General features: G+C 41.8%; 1 protein-coding gene across 1 annotated transcript; it reads left to right on the top strand.

Annotated features, from left to right (window-relative positions):
- The first annotated feature begins 4,444 nt into the window (after window positions 1-4,444).
- LOC109439785 (olfactory receptor 7A17) lies at window positions 4,445-5,392 on the top strand. Its single transcript, XM_019720021.2, has one exon. The coding sequence runs from the start codon at window positions 4,445-4,447 to the stop codon at window positions 5,390-5,392; it is 948 nt and encodes a 315-aa protein (XP_019575580.2).
- The last annotated feature ends 14,879 nt before the right edge of the window (window positions 5,393-20,271 follow it).

The following is a 20,271-nucleotide window of genomic DNA, read 5'->3' as shown; positions in this document are numbered from 1 at the left end:
AAACACAGCCCCCGTTTTCAGAGGGGTCAATGTGGAGCTGCGGGGAGAGCAAGAATGTTCCTGAAATAGTAATAAAATTGGAGGAGAGGGCTCAGTGACGTAGGGTTAGGGTGGTGGAGAAACAGCCCAGCAACACCTGGGGATTTTGAAAGACATTAAGGCAAAACTGTCCAACAGAACTTTCAGCGAGGGACATATTCTATGTCTGCACTGTCTAATGTGGTAGCTGCTGTATTGAGGCTGCTATGGCTGGTGAACTGAATTTTAGATGTTATTTACCTTTAATTATAACTTTGAAATAGTCTCAAGTACCAGTGGCTGCTGTGTTGTATAGCACAGCTCTTAGCTCCCAAGACAAATGTCCCTCAGGCCATTGAATCCAAGAGGATTTCAGGAAGACTCACAACGTTCACCAGACCAGCAGTACAACTGGGACCATAAGGCCCAATGTGGTTCACCTTCTATCCATCCCTGAGTCCATTTTTCTAATACAAGTTCTGTTTTTAAAGATGTGTGTCTTCTCTACTAATGATCATAACAAAAATTATGAAACCTGTTTTTGGAAATACTGAACAGATGAAAACGTCATGTTTTGGGGAGAACCACTTTCCTAATTGATTTTTCCTTTTCATGAAGTTGGTATCTTGTATGTTGAATTTTAAAAAACAAAACCAAGTCCTGTCACCTTTGAAGGCTTCCAATATTCATATCGTCTAATTCTAATAAATGTGGTTGAGACAAAGGATACTCGGATTAATGTCCTTTTTGTTTTTTTAAGTAGTGGTATTTTTCTTTTTTACCTTTTTTTTTAATTGGGGAAGGGGAACAGGACTTTATTGGGGAACAGTGTGTACTTCCAGGACATTTTTCCAAGTCAAATTGTTGTCCTTTCAATCTTAGTTGTGGAGGGTGCTGTTCAGATTCAAGTTGTTGTCCTTTCAGTCTTAGTTGTGGGGGCACAGGTCAGCTCCAGGTCCAGTTGCCGTTGCTAGTTGCAGGGGGCGCTGCCCACTATCCATTGCGGGACTCAAGGAATTGAACTGGCAACCTTGTGGTTGAGAGCCCACTGGCCCAAGTGGGAATCGAACCGGCAGCCTTCGGAGTTAGGAGCATGGAGCTCCAACCGCCTGAGCCACTGGGCCAGTCCCAGATTAATGTCCTTTTAAAACAGGGAGATCAAGCACATGAAGAAATAAAAACCAAATTCACTGTCTTCTAACCAGGTCTCCTGGGATCAGAGATTCATTAGGAAAAATTTCCTTTCTGTTTATTCCAGAGGCCCCGGGGGAAATCGGATGCTCAGCAGTGGGAATAAGAAGAGGGAACTGTGCCTGATGAGCAGATACACAGAGCGCTGTAACGCTCCTCTGTGCGGTCCCTCAGCTTGTACCACGTTGGTGGACAGGACCTGGGTGTTGCGTTTGACTCCTGAGCTGGCTGTGAACTGATGCTTCACTCCTTCCTGCTGTCTCGTGTGGGGACAGAGCTTCAGTCTCCGTCATGAACCTTCCAGGGAGTAATTCTGACTTCCACACAGAGTCCTCCCTCTCAGAGACCCCATCCAGGTGAGTCTGAGAGCCCAGCAGGTACTGAAGGAAAGGGTCAGAGAGGTCAGAAGCTGAGAACACTTACCTGAGTCACTGCGACCCTAACAGCCCAGCCAGGAGACTAGGGATCTCAGTGTCTGTGTTCTTGGTAAAGTAATTGATTTTTAATTAACTTATTTAATATTTTAATAAGATGCTTAAATCTGCAATATAGGAGCCATAGTTGACAATTGAGGGTTATGTACATGGATGTACTGTTAGGTGACCCTGTAGAATGAGTGAGACGCATAAAATGATTGCAGTGCAATGACAATGTAACTGAGGAGTTTCGCTGTTCAGGGAGTAGGAAAATGGAGTGTTAGGTGTGGAGGCCAGTGCAGTGAAGTGACATTTCTAAGATGGAGTGTTTTTGACCATGTTTTATATTCACTGGAAAGATCCAGGCCAGGGGAGGTAGGAATTACCTTGCAACACACGTTTGTGAAACATACACTGCAGTATCTTCTCTCATGCTGGGTATTCACGTGGAAAAGTTATTTAATAAGTAGAAAGAGGAATACCAAATAGTTTTACTTTGAATTATTTCATTCCTGGCGAGGCTGCCTGTATTTTGGTTTGTTGCTTGTTTACTTTCTCTGTTGGAACAGTTAGTAGGGATTCCGAGCCTACATGCAGCCTGTTCCCCCTGGTGGTCATTGTATTCTATATTTTTAATGAGAAATTCTGTCGTGCACTGGGGAGTATAAATTGAGGACTGATCAACTTCTAGGCAAAGAGGACACAGTGCTCAGACCAAACACTTGAGTGATGGAGAAATGAAGGTCACACTTGTACCTTAAATCTTAGTGCCACAAAGCATTGTAGTCAGACCACGTTTACATTTATGCAATGAGGATTTCCGTGTACCAGCTAATGGGGTGGAATACCTTCATCTTGATTTAAAAGTTCTTTTCTACTTCATGTGGGTTTTCAAATACAATGCTCTTACCCAGGGGAAGCTAATGAATGAATGCAGAGGTTTTAAGTCAGTCCCCTCTGCAAATTTTATTGAATAAATGTGTGTATTAGATTCTATTGCTGCTGTAAAATATTCCCGTACTAGTTGATTAAAAAAAACATATGCTCTTAAACATCTGGATGTGAGAAGCCCGAAATGAGTCTCATGGGCTAATATCAAGGAGTCTGCAGAGCTGGGTTCCTTCTAGAGGCTCAGGTGAAATTCTGTTTCCCTTCCTCTTTCTGTTGTATTCTGGCCACAGCCTTTCCTGGCTCATGGCCATTCCTCCGCCTTCAAAGCCAGCAGTTTAGCTTCTTCATCTTGTCTCTCGCTTCTACCTAGAGGACCATTGTGGTTACGTTCCTCCCACCTGGATGATACTGGGTCATATTCTTAACGTCAGCCGGTTAGCAAGCCTGTCCCATCTTCTACCCTAATCCTCCCTTGCTATAAAAATATCAAATGCAAAGGCACTGGAGATGGGGTGTGGACATATTTTGGAGGCCCTTATTCTGCTCACTACAAAGTCTCTTAAAAGTGTATTATGGGGGTGGCTGCTTAGCTCAGTTAGCTAGAGCGTGGTGCTAATAACACCAAGATGTCAGGTTCGATCCCCGCTGCACCCTCCTTACTGAAAAAAAAAACCTAAGTGTATTATTATGTGTCACTCAGGGGCCTTACGTAAGAGAAATGAGCCCAGAATTTATTACAGTTTCTGGAATGTGTGAGCACACTAATTGCTTTAATAATACATGCAAAGAAATAATTGATTCAGAAAACCTGAAACTGCCTGCCCCTGACTCTGACACAGGACCTCACCTGCTCCTCAGAGCGGGGGCCACACACCAGGAGCTGCAGCATCAACACCCCCGGGAGCCGGTTAGAAATGCAGACTCTCTGAGCCCCCAGGCCCTGCTGACTCAGATGCCGTGTCTGGTAGGAGGCTGTTGATCGTAGGCACATACGGGTTGAATGCTGGTCTTGACTGGGTTTGCTCACCTTCTCTCTGTTGACTTGGGGGCTGAATAATGGTTGGGTGTGGGTGCTTTTCTGTGGATTGTAGGTGTTATCAGGATTCATTCAGGCAATGCCAGGTACCCTAGGCACAAAATCATTTCTGGGTGAGAAACACTGCCAGGAAGCAGCCTGAAAATATATAATAAAGGTCCATCAGATACTCCAATATTCACTTTGGACAGATCACTAAGGCACTTCTGCTCCACGCCAGGCCCTTTGCACTGGCTAGTTTTTCTTCCAAATACATACGTGCCCACATTTCCTTGCCTTCACTACCTTTCTTCGCTGAGGTCTCTGTTCATATGTCACCATGTTTGCAGGACTTGACTGCAATGCCCATGAAAAAGAGAACACACTAGTCACTATATTTTTAAAACTTGCTTTTCCTTTCTTGATATGATCTGTCACCATCTAAAACTCTGTATATTTTTATTATTAGCCTGCGTATTTTTTCTCCTTCATTGACTTGTATGAACTACTGGTTTTCAGAACTCTGATACTCACTCTAGATAGTAGTATTAGGTTGGTGTAAAAGTAATGGTGGTTTAAAATGTTAAAATAATTGCAAAAACCACAATTACTTTTGCATCAAGTTAATACCTAAAACTTGGTGAGCACTCAATTTACATTCCTGAAATACATGAAGAATTTCTCATGAAAACTGTACATTATATGATACCGTTGGAAAGAAGCAGATTGGGACAATAATTCCTAATCTGAGATGGCACAGGAAACCCCTAGAAGGAACAAGATCCATACAAAAATAGTGAAATTAATCACTTGGCTGCAATATATAAATTGTAGCATTAGAGCATCTGAGTAATGTCTGTTTGTATGAAAATTACTCATGTGATTTTCCTGTCTTGGAAGTCACGTCTTCCTCATGGAACCAGAGAATCTTACAAGAGTTTCAGAATTTGTTCTCCTGGGACTTTCAGAGGAGCCAGACCTGCAGCCCCTCCTCTTTGGGCTTTTCCTCTCCATGTACCTGATCACTGTGTTAGGAAACCTGCTCATCGTCCTGGCCGTCAGCTCAGACTCCCACCTGCACACGCCCATGTACTTCTTCCTCTCCAACCTGTCCTTTGTGGACATCTGTTTCACCTCCACCACCGTCCCCAAGATGCTGGTGAACATCCAGACGCAGAGCAAAGTCATAACCTATGGAGGCTGCATCACACAGATGTACTTTTTCCTACTCTTTGTAGTGTTGGATAACTTCCTCCTGACCGTGATGGCCTATGACCGCTTCGTGGCCATCTGTCACCCCCTGCACTACATGGTCATCATGCATCCCCGGCTGTGTGGACTGTTGGTTCTGGTTTCCTGGATCACGTGTGTCCTTAATTCCTTATTCCAAAGCTTAATGGTGCTGAGGCTGTCCTTCTGTGCAGACTTGCAAATCCCCCACTTTTTCTGTGAACTCAACCAGATGATCCAACTTGCCTGTTCTGACACCTTTCTTAACAACCTGGTGATCTATATTTTAACTGTGTTACTGGGTGGTGGTCCCGTGGCTGGAATCCTTTACTCTTATTCCAAGATCGTTTCCTGCATACGTGCAATGTCGTCGGCTCAGGGGAAGTATAAAGCATTTTCTACCTGTGCGTCTCACCTCTCAGTTGTTTCCTTATTTTATTTAACAAGCCTAGGAGTGTACCTCAGCTCTCCTGCTGCCCACAATGCACACTCTAGTGCTACAGCCTCGGTCCTGTACACAGTGGTCACACCCATGCTGAACCCCTTCATCTACAGTCTCAGGAATAAAGATATAAAGGGGGCTCTGAAAAGATCCTTTGGGATGACAGTACAAAAGGGACAATCGTCGTGAGACTGAAAAAGTGCCCTTGATTTCGTGGCTCCAAGTCTAAAGCCAGACATTGTGATTCTTTAATCAGATTGTGTTTGTGGAATTTCCTTCTTTTATTTATATTCTGCAATTTCCATTTGTTTGAGTTCAACTTCTGTCCATGATTTTTTTAAAAATTTGCTTTTTCTGTTACAGTTGACATTCAATATTATTTTATATTAGTTTCAGATGTGCACTATAGTGGTTAGACATTCATATAATTTATGTAGTGATCCCCCCATTAGTCTGTACCTCCTGGCACTATATACAGTTGCTGCAATATTATTCAGTATATTCTATATGCTGTGCTCTACATCCCTGTGACTATTTTGTAACTACCAATTTGTATTTGTTTATCACTTCACTGTTTTACCCAGCCCCTCAACCCGCACCTCTCTGGCAACCATCAATTTGTTCTCTGTAAATAAGAGTCTGTTTCTGTTTTGTTAATTTTGTCTTTATAGTCCACATATAAGTGAGAGCCTTTGGTATTTGCTTTCTCTGTCTGACTTGTTTCACTTAGCATAATACCCTCCAGCTCCACCCATGTTGTCACTATTGGTTAGATTTCATTCTTTTTTATGACCACATAATAATCCATTGTACATATGTACCACCTCTTCTTTATCCAGTCGTCAATTGATGAGCACTTAGGTTGCCTACGTATTTGGCTCTTGTAAATAGTGTTGCAGTGAATATAGGGGTAGATGTATCTTTCCTAATTAGTGTTTTGGATGTCTTTGGAGAATTACTCAGAAGCGGAATTGCTGGCTCATACAGTAGTCCTATTTTTAGTTTTTTCAGGAAACTGCATACTGTGTTCCATAGTGGCTGCACCAATTTGCAATCCCACTAACAGTGCACAAGGGTTCCCTTTTCACCACATTGTAGACCAACACTTGTTGCTCATTGATTTACAACGGCCATTCTGACACATGTGAGTTGATATCTCATTGTGGTTTTAATGTGATGATTAGTGACCTTGACCATCTTTTTTTTTTTTTTTTTAATTATTTTTTTAATATATTGGGGTGACAATTGTTAGGAAAATTACATAGATTTCAGGTGTACAATTCTGTATTACATCATCTATAAATCCCATTGTGTGTTCACCACCCAGAGTCAGTTCTCCTTCCATCACCATATAGTTGATCCCCCTTACCCTCATCTCCCACCCCCCACCCCCCTTTCCCTCTGGTAACCACTGAACTATTTTGACCATCTTTTTATATACCTATTGGCCATTGGTGTGTCCTCTTTGGAGAAATGTCTATTCAGGCCCTGTGTCCTTTTCTAAATGGGATTGTTTGGGTTTTTTTGAGGTTGAGTTATATGAGTTCTTTATAAATTTGGTATACTAACCCTTATCCGAGCATCACTGGCAAATGTCTTCTCCTGTTCATTAGGTTGTCTTTTCGTTTTGTTGATGGTTTTCATTGCTGGGCAAAAATTTTTTAGTTGCATGTAGTTCCATTTGTTTATTTTTTGTTTTCTTTCCCTTGCCCAAGGAGATATATCAGAAAACAAGTGTTACTAAGAGCAATGTCAGAGAATTTACTTTGTTTTCTCAGAGTTTTATGGTTCCAAGTCTTACATTTAAGTCTTTCATCCATTTTGAGTTTATTCTTGTATGCGGGCAAGAAGGTGTTCCAGTTTCATATTTTTGTATGTATATGTCCGGTTTTCTCAACACCATTTATTTATTTATTTATTTATTATTATTATTTATTATTATTTTTAAAAATATTTTTTGAAAGATTTTATTGGAGAAGGGGAACAGGACTTTATTGGGATACAGTGTGTACTTCCAGGACTTTTTTTTTTTGCCAAGTCAAGTTGTTGTCCTTTCAATCTTAGTTGTGGAGGGTGCTGTTCAGCTTCAAGTTGTTGTCCGTTTCAGTCTTAGCTGTGGAGGGCACAGCTCAGCTCCAGGTCCAGTTGCCGTTGCTAGTTGCAGGGGGCGCAGCCCACCATCCCTTGTGGTAGTCGAACCGGCAACCTTGTGGTTCAGAGGATGCACTCCAACCAACTGAGCCACCTGGGAGCTCAGCGGCAGCTCAGCTCAAGGTGCCGTGTTCAATCTTAGTTGCAGGGGGCGGAGCCCACCATCCATTGCGGGAGTCGAGGAATCGAACTGTCAACTTTGTGGTTGAGAGCCCACTGGCCATGTGGGAATCGAACCGGCAGCCTTCGGAGTTAGCAGCATGGAGCTCTAACCGCCTGAGCCACCGGGCCGGCCCCAGCACCATTTATTGAAGAGACTATCTTTACGTCATTCTATATTGTTGCCTCGGTGTCATCGATTAAATGACCATATAAGTGTGGGTTTATTGGTGTGTTCTTCATTCTATTCCATTGAATTACGTGTCTGTTTTTATGCCTGTGCCATGCTGTTTTCATTACTATAGCCTTGTATATAGTTTGATATCGGGTAGCTTGATATCTCCAACTTTGTTCTTTCTCTAGAGTGCTGTGTTAAGATTATTTGTTCTAGTCCTGTGAAAAATACAAAATTAATATTTAGATGTCAGTTTAATTTTTATATACTCTGATAATGAACTATCAGAAAGAGAAATAAAATGATCTCATTTATAATTGCATCAAAATAATACCTAGGACTCCAATTTATTCCAAGGTGGGAATAGACCTATACTCAGAAAAGTACATGACCCTGAAGAAAGAAATTGAAGAAGATACAATAAATGGAAGCCTATATTGTGGTATCAGACAGGAAAAATTAACATCGTTAAAATGTCCATATTGATGAGGCAGAAAAGGGTTAATAAAAGTGAACCTTAAGGGGGACTGCCCACGCCTGCATCCCCTCCCCGGAACTGCCCAGACTCATCCCCTAGAAGTAAATCTAAGATGTCTAAACCCTCATAAAAAGAGGAGATAAGACTCAACTGGTTTTAACTGGTTCTTCACACATGCGTGGACGGCCAAAACCTGCCCATTAGTTGAATTCTAGCCTAATTATAATGTAATTAGAATGGAACGAACATTAAGGCTTACCGTCGCCCCTCCCCCCCTGTGGTTTTCTGTGTGCATTCTGGGTAAGAGCATGCGCAGAAAGAAAGAAACTAGTTATATAACCGACATATGTCAATCAAATGACCTCAGTCTATACGTAACATCTCCTGCCATAAGGAAATTTACCCACACTTCCCTACATAAGAAAAAGCTAACCTAAAGTTAGGTGCAGTTCTCTGCCCTGGCAATATCTAGGCCACCTTCCTTCGTCTTGAATAAACTTACTTCCCTGCTCTCCTCATTTAGGGCTGAATCTGTGAATTCTTTTCACCTTTTGCAAACAACCAGGGGTTAATTCCAATGACACAACGTATACTACCCAACACAATCTATTGACCTAATGCAATTCCTAACAAAACACCAAAAATCAACCAAGTACATTTGGAGATGTAATTGGCTTATTAAGTGATTCGTGAATGAGGCAGTATCCCTTCCAGCAACCAGAAGGGAACAGCCAGTGGTTGTACAAAATGGAAGGTTTTCATAGGAGGAAGGGTGGGGCGAGGAGCTATTAACAAAGGAAAAGAAAAGATTAATTTTAGACCTATGTTTTTTGGGGGTGAGGAAGGGAACAGCAAGGTTTTTTATCCTACAGATTCCCTCTTTCTTCCATGGGGGATGGAGAGGGCCCATGTGACCAGTGCTTTCACAGAAAATTCCAGACTGGTTGATTAAGATTACATTTCTAACAGAGGTTGAAACGTCCATTAGGTCCCATATTAAATCTAAGTTTGGCCTCATGGGTTTTTACCACCAGTGATGCCATTATGGGCCTGTGATTTTCTGTTTAACTGTAGTATGGACATTTTAACAATATTGATTCTTCTAATCATTGAGCACAGAATATCTTTCCAAATTTGGGTCTCCTTTAAAATGCATCCATTGCTGAATTAAATGAGCCATACAAAAGTTACTATACATATTGCATGAGTATATGTAATTAATATATATATATAATCAATATATATATTATATACATTGCTCTGCTATGTGACTGTAAGAAATGTAATCACCCTGAACCTATTTCCTTATTTCTGATGGTGATATGGGACGATGAAGCTATTTAAGGTGGGTGCTGCTAGGAATAAATAAAATGTTTGGAAGTAGTTGGTGAGTTTAAGAACTTTTACAGGTAAGGAGTGTATGTACACATACATAGATGTACATTTTTACCTGACTCTATTTCAGGTATGCGCGCGCGCACACACACACACACACACACACACACACAAACACACACACGCCTGAACAAAGAGAACCATGAAATGATTATTTATGTACCCTCACTATGTATGTACAAATATGTCCTTTTGTGCCTTATTGATTATACTCTATTTCATTCTTACAGGCCATCGTCTGACACCTTAATGTGTCCAGACCTCAGATTACGGAAAACATTCCTCCAGCGTGTCCTCCATACTTAGGTTAGTATTTCCTCCTTCTCTTTTCCCTCTCATCATTGGCAATTGTTGTGAGAATATGTTCTCTCCATCATAGAATAGATATTTATTCAGCTGCTGTTCCCAACTAAAGCAAGTCGGGTGCGGGGAGGCACTCACTGTCTAGCGGGCAAAAAAAGACATAGAATTAAATAAATATTATATCATGGGCACCCTAACACCTAAATTAAGTGCACGAGAATGTGCATTATCACAGGAAAACAGTGATAATGTTAAGAAAAAAAAAACAAAAAACGGTTCATGAAGGAGAGGATCCAGTCATTTTGAGAAAGCAGATGGAGTTTGGAGGATGGAGAGGGGGTGAAAAATTCCAGAAAGACCAATGGGGAGACTGCAAGCAGAGGAAAGTTGGGTGTGTAAAGGCTCTGAGCCTTATGTTGTGGTGTCAGGTGAAGCTGGGAGTCAAGTTCAATGTCAAGGAGATCAGTGTGAGCGAGGGCAGGGCCCTGTGATGGTGAAGCTGGCACAAAGGTCACAGAGACTTGAGCCTCCTGTTTGGAGCTACAGAATTTTGGCTTCTATCTCCATTGGAGAGTCAGTAGCGGGGATAAAAATCAGGGAGTTCGATGATCAGCTTCGTAATGTACTGAGAAGTCCATGGGTCAATGCAAATATCTGGCTAGAGGGGTCCCAGTCTGTGCCAGATGGGAGATGACTAGGAACTGAAATGAGGCTGTGGAATTGGGGACCAAGAGGTAAGGAAGCAATGGAGACATTTGAGAGGTAGAAGAAAGAAATCAGCCTCACCTCATCATCAGAGATGGCCATTCAGTTTCCAACTGGAGGGACTGGGCTGAGTCTCTTACACACACTGCTCAGATCTGTCACCACCCTGATGGACACCACTGTCTGCACTGCTTGGGTGACGATATTAGCATTTGGAATGGTCCGCCTGTCTCTCCAGGTTCAAAATGCTAAGATGGGGTAGATCCCAGAATGAAAACCCAGTTTTCCATTTTTTTGTTGAGATCTAGCTGTCTTTTATTAAGCCAGACATTAAAGAAATGTGCAGAAATGTCACACTTTTGAATCCAACAACCCAGGTTGGTCTTGGCCGAGGTTGTTGTTTCAGACTTGACTGTGGGACCATGAGGACCATGTGATCTTGGAGAGGATTCGCAGTGGCTCCTGTGGCTTCCTGAGCTTTCGTCTGGAGAGGCTGCGGTGGGATGATGTGCATGTAAGCCACAGCGTTGACGACCACATTCCAAGGGCTTTGCCCCTGTGTTATTTTCTATTCCCAGTAATTCATGTTCTAAATTCAATGTGTTTATAGTTTTTGAGACTATAATTACTTTTGCCACTGTGGGGACAGAGCCAGGAGTGCAGTGTCCCGGTTCTCGGCCTTATGTGGAAAGGTGCTGACTCAGGTAGTAAATGGCCATCATCTGTGATTGGATGGCCATGAGCTGTGGTTAGTTGGCCATCAGCTGTAACCAGTGAGCCATTGGCCACTGCTGTGGCTACACTAGCAAGAAGATGGGGGCTGAGCTAGCAAGCGCGGATTGCAGCTAGCAAGTGAGGTTGGTTGGCAGAGACGCGGACGGCAGGTTGCGGGTCGTGTGGCTCCTGCTTCCTGTGTCTCCAACCCAGCTGCCAGCGAGACTACAGTGGTGTGACTCCCCTACCTATGGCTCCGTGGGTGTTCCTTTTCGGCCTCACCATGTCCTGCGTTCTTATGTGGGGAGCGGCAGCAGAGACCCCGCATGACACCCTACATGACAGCCACCACGCACTTGCATTGGCAGCACTGTACAAACAGCTCGGGGAGGTTTCATAGCCGTGGTATATCAGTGTCTCACAGCTGTGTTCCTGTCGACGTGTGGCAGTGTCTTACTGAGTGGCGTTCATTATTACCGTTGTGTGTTTTTATGTGCTATCACAAGAATGTCTGAGCTTGAATGAGAGCAATGAACAAACATTAAATTTGTTGTTATATTTGGCAAGAGTAGAAGTGAAATCAGGGACATATTAGTCCAAGTTTATGGAGATAATGCCATTGTAGGGACAGAGTCCCAGAGAGCAGTTCCAGGCTCTCGGCCTCACGTGGAAAGGTGCTGGCTCGGTTATTAGATGACTATCAGCTGTAACTAGTTGGCCATCAGCTGTAACTGGTTAACCATTAGCCACTAATATAACTGCTGTGGCTACACTAGGGGGTTGGTTGGTTGGCAGAGAAGAAGACTGCGGATTGCAGATCGTGTAGATCCTGCTTCCTGTGTCTCCAACACAGCCGCCAGCAAGAACATAGTGGTGTGACCCCCCCCCCCATCCTTGGCTCCGTTGGTGTTCCTTTTGGGACTCACCATATCCTGCGTTCTTGTGCGGGGAGTGTGACCAGAGTCCCTGCATGACAGCCATGAAGAAAACGGCAGTGTACAAATGGAGTAAATGTTTTTCTGAGGGAGAGAACGCGTCACTGATGAAGAGAAGTCAGGGTGGCCAGTAATGAACAGAACTGACAAGAAAACATTGCAAAAATGTGTCAAAATGTGCATCAGAATGGTCGGCCGACTGTGAGAAGCGTAGCAGACCAAGTAAACATTGATAGAGAAACAGTTAGGAAAATCTTAATTGAAAATCACACACATGAGAAAGGTGTGTGCAAAAATGGCCCCGAAGGAGCTCACTGATGAACAAAAGCAAAGGAGAGTCAAAGTTTGCTAAGACCTTTAGGAGAGGCAAGAAGATGTTATCACTGGTGATGAAACATGGGTGTACCAATATGACCCTGAAACAAAGCGTCAAAGTGCACAAAAGAGGTCAGACAATTCTCCACGACCAAAAAAGTTCCGTCAGTCCAAATCAAGAGTCAAAGTGATGTTGTTAAGCTTTTTTGATATCAGAGGGTTTATTCATTATGCATTTGTACCAACTTGACAAACAATTATCCAAGTTTACTGTTTGGAAGTGCTGAAAAGGCTGCATGAAAAAGTTATACGACCGGAACTTTTCGCCAACAATTCATGGCTCTTGCATCACGACAATGCACCAGCTCACATGACACTGCCTGTGAGGGAGTTTTAGCCAATAAACAAATCACTGTATTGGAACACCCTCCCTACTCTCCTGATCTGGCCCCCAACGACTTCTTCCTTCACCCAAAGATAAAGGAAATATTTAAAGGAAGACATTTTGATGACATTCAGGACATCAAGGGTAATATGACACAGCTCTGATGGCCATTCCAGACAGAGTTCCAAAACTGCTTTGAAGCGTGGACTAGGTGCTGGCATCAGTACATAGCCTCCCAGGGCAGTACTTCAAAAGTGACTGCAGTGACCTTCAACAATGAGGTGTGTAGCACTTTTTCTAGGATGAGTTCAGGAACATAATTGTCAAACCTCATGTAAAATAGGTGTGGGAAACAACAGTTTACTAAACCAGACCTGTATGATTGGTTGAAAGTCTTTTTTTTTTTTTTTTTTTTTTTATAAATGAAAGTATTGGGGTGATAATTGTTAGTAAAGTTACATAGATTTCAGGCATATAATTCTGTAATACATTATCTATACCTCAAATTGTGTGTTCACCACCCAGCGTCAGTTCTCTTTCCATCACATATATTAGACCCCGGTTACCCTCTTCTAGAAGCCTCCCTCTGGTAACCCCTAAACTATTGTTTATGTCTGTGAGGTTTTGTTCTTTCATTTGCTTGTCTTGTTCTTTTGTTGTTTTCAGTCTTATATACCACATATCAGTGAAATCATATGGTTCTCTACTTTTGAAATTCTTAAAGAAAGGATGATAGAGTTACCTAAGGATCGTGAGAGAGACTTGTATCCCAATGCTTCACCCAGGAGACAGGGAAGAAGCTCGCCACGAGAAGCAGTAGTTTCTGGGGATAATTGTGCTAAGCACTGGGGGGGGGGGCCCATAGCCTTGAGGTATGTGCTATGAAAACATATATTTCTAGAAATTATAATATGTGTTCATAAATGTATAAAGTCTCATGTAACAGACTATTCACAATTGCTTATTTCTTATTTTTCACTAGAAATTAAGGTTTTTAAAGGTTAAGAATTCTAATATATGTACGAGTAATTAAAACTGAAAGAATTTATAAAAATAGTTTTATTTTTTAAATATTTCATTAAAAATTTTATTTAAATAATTCAAAAATATTTTATTTTTACACCTGAAGCTGAATAATATTTAATGTCAACTATAATTTAATATATATATATATAGTCATGCGATGTGGAGTACAGCATAGGGAATAGAGTCAATGGAATTGTAACAGTTATATATGAAGCCAGAGGGGGAGTAGATTGGGGAAGGGGGTTATCACTTTGGAGGGTGTAAAAGACTGTTACATTCTTTGGTACACCTGAAACTAATAAAAAGAAAATGAAGGGAATAATCTTTTCATCCATGGGCAACTTCACTTCCTTGAGATTCTTCAGGTTTTTCAGTTGTGAAATATGCATAATAATAGTACCTTTTCCATAGATATTGGAGAAGATTGAATGAGAAAATCATTAACAATAGTCTAATGGTACCTGACATACATTATGTTCCAATAAGTGCTGGCAATTATTATTCAGCTCAGGAGGTGAACAAGTGTACATAGGTGGTAATCAGCGTGCTTCCCAGAAGTTATACAGGAATTTGGTAGCATATCAACTGGCCCTGGAAGGAGACTGTGAAAACAAACCAAATCGCTTACTCCTGAGTCCGTAGAATTTTCTTTTCAGAGAGGCCGTTACATGTGCAGGTTGGCACCAAGCAGTAGAATAGAAGGAACAGACCTGGAAGACAGACCTGATTACAATGCAGGTGCGTGTGCTGTGTGGCCAGAGCAGTGCAGGGCCACCATCTTCACTGGTGTGACATCTGTCCGCCAGGAGTCTGTGAGCCTAGGAGAGTATGAACGTTTATGTAAAGTGCCTCGCATGTAGTCAGGCACAAAGAAATGGGTCTGAGATCATTATGAGCAGATTTTACAAAAATAACCCATATAAGGAATTGCCTGAAAAGCAACCTCGTGCTGTGTTCTAGATTCAAAGCCCAGAGAACGCATTCTGCTGGACATTGTTCTCTGCAGTCCTGGACTGAGCTCCCTGTTTGGTCATCAGGACACCTTGCAAACCTTTAAATTTCTGTGAAACATTGTTAGGCTTATTGTACTATGCTTGCAAAAGCAGAATTTGGGGACACATTGAAACAAAACAAAAAGATACCGTGTCATCAACCCCTCCGTTTACCTGAAAGCTAATTACCCAGAAGAACCTTTTCTGAAAATTCTAGTATTTCTGGTTTTATTGAAATTTATTAAACTTGAGGCTTGAACAATAACATTACTGCATGCAGCCGGAGCACAAGCCATTTTTTAAAAACATTATTACTGTTTTAAGCTACTTTTTAATAAAAACATTGAAGCCGCATAAACTGGTATGTGAATAATCAAGACAGATTTATTCATTTGGCCCAAACAATGCATACCGAGGGATGTATCAAAAAAATGTGCGTATTTTAAAAGATGTTATCTATGTATTACTTTTTGAAGTTGAATTGAATTACAATAGCAACATGTAGTACAACATTCGCTCAAAAGATGGAGTTAATCAAATGAATACTAGCGTCATTCATTGTATTACTATTTTAATACAGTTTTTTCCTTTCTTAACGTGTGTACGTTTTTTTGGCATCCTCTGTATGTCCACAAACTGGTGAGTAGATAAACGAAATGTGATATATCCACAAGTCGAATATTATTTAGCAATAAACAATAAAAAGGAACAAACTACTAAAAAAAAAAAAAGAGGAAAAACACCAACCCTGAAGCCCAGAGGCTATGCCAGTGGCATAACATATTTTTCAACTTTTTATAATGACAAATTTTAAACATAGAGAAAAACTGAAAGACTCGTACAGTGATCACCTATATGTTCATCACCTACATCAAACACATAGCATTTGTATTATTTGCTTTCTCTGCATTACGTTTCTGCGAGGAAGTATTTCAAAGCACACGGTAGGACACTTCACTGAAATGCTATGCATGCGTTGTTTCATATCGACTTTCCTCTGTCAACACTATTGGACTTGGGGACATCGGCAAGAACTTCCTGCTATTTAGTATTTAATTCACATTCAAATTTCTCCTGGGGAAAGTTTTGAGACAAAGTTCTGTCCCGTGTTGGTAAAATTTCTTATTATATAAAAGCAATTATCACAAAGGATCTAAACCGACGCTTGACTTGTGAAAAGTACTGAAGAAATACATGGGGTTCCTGCCCTCAAGTTGCTGGAAGGAGCTCTGATGGGGCAAAAACACCCGTGTGCGACCCCGAGATGAGAAACGGGCCTCGATGGAGGGCAAGCCCAACGTAGAGCTTCATTAGCAGCGGGTCTGCGTGCGGCTCCGTGTCTTCCTGCATCATCAGCGAGAGGGCCTTTGGGACTCAATAGGCAGAATGGGTGGCGCCAGCAAACATGGAGTCACAGTCAGACTTGAGTGATATGTGCCTCACGTTCCTTTGCATGGCACTTAGTAAATGGTGATTTAAAACACAGCCCCCGTTTTCACAAAGGTCAATGTGGAGCTGCGGGGAGAGCAAGAATGTTCCTGAAATAGTAATAAAATTGGAGGAGAGGGCTCAGTGACGTAGGGTTAGGGTGGTGGAGAAACAGCCCAGCAACATCTGGGGATTTTGAAAGACATTTAAGGCAAAGCTGTCCCACAGAACTTTCAGTGAGGGACATATTCTATGTCTGCACTGTCTAATGTGGTAGCTGCTGTATTGAACACTTGAGGCTGGTATGACAGGGGAACTGAATTTTAAATTTAATTTTAATTGCAATTTTTAAATAGTCTCACGTACCTAGTGGCTACTGTGTTGTATATCACAGCTCTTAGCTCCGTAGACAAATGTCCCTCAGGCCATTGAAATCCAAGAGGATTCCAGCAAGACTCCCAGTGTTCACCAGACCAGCAGTACAAACGGGGACCATAAGGCCCAATGTGGGTCACCTTCTATCCATCCCTGAGCCCATTTTTCTAATACAAGTTGTGTTTTTAAGATGTCCCTCTTCTTTACAAATGCTCGTAGACAAAATTATGAAAGCTGTTTTAAGGAAATAGTGTAAAGATGAAAAATTTATCTTTTGGGGAGAATTTCTTTCCTAAATGACTATGTCTTTTCAGTAGGCTGGTACCTTGTATGTTGATTTAAAAAATAATAATTCTAGATTTATCATATGTTAAGGCATCCAATATTTGTATTGTGTTATTCTAATAAATATGGTCCAGGCACAGGATACTTGCAGATTCAGGGACTGATGTCCCTTTAAATTCAGGGAGATCATGAACATAGAGAAATGAAAACTAAATTAAAAACAGAATTCTAACCTGGTCTCCTGGGATCAGAGATTCATTAGGAAAAATTTCCTTTCTGCTTAGTCCAGAGGCCCCGGGGGAAATCGGATGCTCAGCAGTGGGAATAAGAAGAGGGAACTGTGCCTGATGAGCAGATACACAGAGCGCTGTAACGCTCCTCTGTGCGGTCCCTCAGCTTGTACCACGTTGGTGGACAGGACCTGGGTGTTGCGTTTGACTCCTGAGCTGGCTGTGAACTGATGCTTCACTCCTTCCTGCTGTCTCGTGTGGGGACAGAGCTTCAGTCTCCATCATGATCCTCCCAGGGAGTAATTCTGACTTCCACACAGAGTCCTCGCTCTCAGAGACCCCATCCAGGTGAGTCTGAGAGCCCAGCAGGTACTGAAGGAAAGGGTCAGAGAGGTCAGAAGCTGAGAACACTTACCTGAGTCACTGCGACCCTAACAGCCCAGCCAGGAGACTAGAGATCTCCGTGTCTGTGTTCTTGGGTTATTAATTGATTTATAACTAATTAATTTGATACATTAATAAGGATGCTTGACTCTTCCATAAAATGACCATAGTTAACAATTAAGTGATGGGCATGGATGTACTGTTAGGTGACACTGTAGAATGAGTGAGATGCATAAAATGGTTGCAGTGCAATGAAACCATATCTGAGGATTTTCCTGTTCAGGGAGTAGGAAAACAGTGTTAAGTGTGGAGGCCAGTGCACTGAAGTGAAGTTTCTAAGATGGGATGTATTTGAGCATGTTTTGTTTTCAATGGAAAGTTCCAGGTCATTGGAGGTAGGAACTACCTTGCAACACATGGTTGTGAGATATACATTAAGTATCTTCTCTCATGCTGGGTATTTACATGAAAAAAGTATTTAATATGTCTAAAGAGGAATACTAAATTTTTTTCGTTGCATTATTGCATTCCTGGGAAGGCTACATATATTTTGGTTTGTTACTTGTTTACTTTTATCTTGGAACAATTAGTAGGGATTTCCACCCCACACTCAGCTTTTCCTCCATGTTGTCATTATCTTCTGTATTTTTAATGAAATTCTGTTAAACACTTGCGAGTATAAATTGAGGATTGACCAAATTTTAGGCAAAGAGGACACAGTGCTGAGAACAAAACACTTCGGTGAAGGAGAAATGAAGGGCACCCGTTTGTACCTTAAATCTAATGCCACAAAGGCATCTCACACCACGTTTACATTTATGCCATGAGGACTTCAGTGCACCTGCTAATGGGGTGGGATGTCTCCAGTTTGATTTAAAGTTCTTTTTCACTTCATGTGTGTTTTTAAAGTAAAATGCCCTCACCCAGGGGAAGCTAATGAATGAATGGTGAGGCTTCAACTCAGTTGCCTAGGCTAATTTTATTGAATGAATGTCTGTATTAGAGTCTTTCGCTGCTGTAAAATATTCCTGTCCTAGACGATTAAAAGGAACAAATATATGCTCTTACAGTTCTGCATGTCAGAAGCCCAAAAGGAGTCGCATGGACTAATACCAAGATGTCTGCCGAGCTGGGTTCCTTCTAGAGGCTCAGGTGAAATGCTGTTTCCCTTCCTATTTTAGTTTGTATTCTGGCCACAGCCTTTCCTGGCTCATGGCCATTCCTCCGCCTTCAAAGCCAGCAGTTTAGCTTCTACATCTTGTCTGTCGCTTCTACTTAGAGGACCATTGTGGGTACGTTCCTCCCACCTGGATGATACTGACTCATCTTCTTAACGCCAGCCGGTTAGCAAGCCTGTCCCATCTTCTACCCTAATGCCCCCTTGCTATAAAAATATCAAATGCAAAGGCACTGGGGATAGGGTGTGGACACATTTTAGAGGCCCTTATTCTGCTCACTACAAAGTCTCTTAAAAGTGTATATTTATACACTCAGGGGCCCTTATATAAGAGAAATGAACACAGGTTTTATGATAGTGTCTGGAATGAGTGACTATACAATTGCTTTAAATATTAATGTATGCAGAGAAATAATTGACTCAGAAAACCTGAAACTGCCTGCCCCTGACTCTGACACAGGACCTCACCTGTTCCTCAGAGCGGGGGCCACACACCAGGAGCTGCAGCATCAATGCCCCCAGGAGCCAGTTAGAAATGCAGACTCTCTGAGCCCCCAGGCCCTGCTGACTCAGATTCCGTCTGGCAGGAAGCTGTTGATCGTAGGTACATAGGGGTTGAAAGCTGGTCTTGACTGGGTTTGCTAACCTTCTCTCTGTTGACTTGGGGGCTGAATAATGGTTGGGTGTGGGTGCTTTCCTGGGGATTTTAGGTGTTATCAGTATTCATTCAGGGAATGCCAGGTACCCCAGGCACAAAATCATTTCTGCGTGAGAAACACTGCCAGGAAATAACCTGAAATAATTATAATCAAGGCCCATCAGATACTCTGATATTCACTTTGGACAGATCACTAAAGCCCTTCTGCTCCACCCCAGGGCCTCTGTACTGGCCATTTCTTCCTTCCAAGTACACTCGCCCACATTTCCTTCCATCTCCCTCACTTTCTTCACTGAGGTCTCTGTTGAAATGTCACTTTGCTTACTGGACTTGACTAAATGATCTTGAAAAATGAAACACTAGCCACTGTCTTGTTTTACACATCCTTTCCATTTCTTCACATGTTCTGCCACCACATGAAATGTTATATATCTTTACTATTAGCTTTCATATTGTTTCTCCTTCATTGACTTGTATACTTCTGTTTTTCAGCACTCTAGTGCTCACAGGCTAGACAGTACCTAAAACATGGTGAGAGCTCAATTTATATTCCTGAAATAGATGAATAATTTCTCATGAAAACTGTAGAATACATGACATTTTAGAAAGAAGCAAATTGGGGAAAAAATTCCTAATCTGTGATGGCACAGGAAACCCCTAGAAGGAACAAGATCCATAAAAAATATTGAAGTAATTACTTGGCTACAAAATATAAATTGTAGCATTAGAGCATGTGAGTAATGTCACTTTGTATGAAAATTATTTGTGATATTTCTGTCTTGAAGTCACGTTTTCCTC

Source organism: Rhinolophus sinicus, linkage group LG07, assembly GCF_036562045.2.
Source record: "Rhinolophus sinicus isolate RSC01 linkage group LG07, ASM3656204v1, whole genome shotgun sequence".
Taxonomy (NCBI): Eukaryota; Metazoa; Chordata; class Mammalia; order Chiroptera; family Rhinolophidae; genus Rhinolophus; species Rhinolophus sinicus.
The sequence above is the reverse complement of the archived record's forward strand: the minus strand, read 5'-3'. Positions and strand labels throughout refer to the sequence as shown.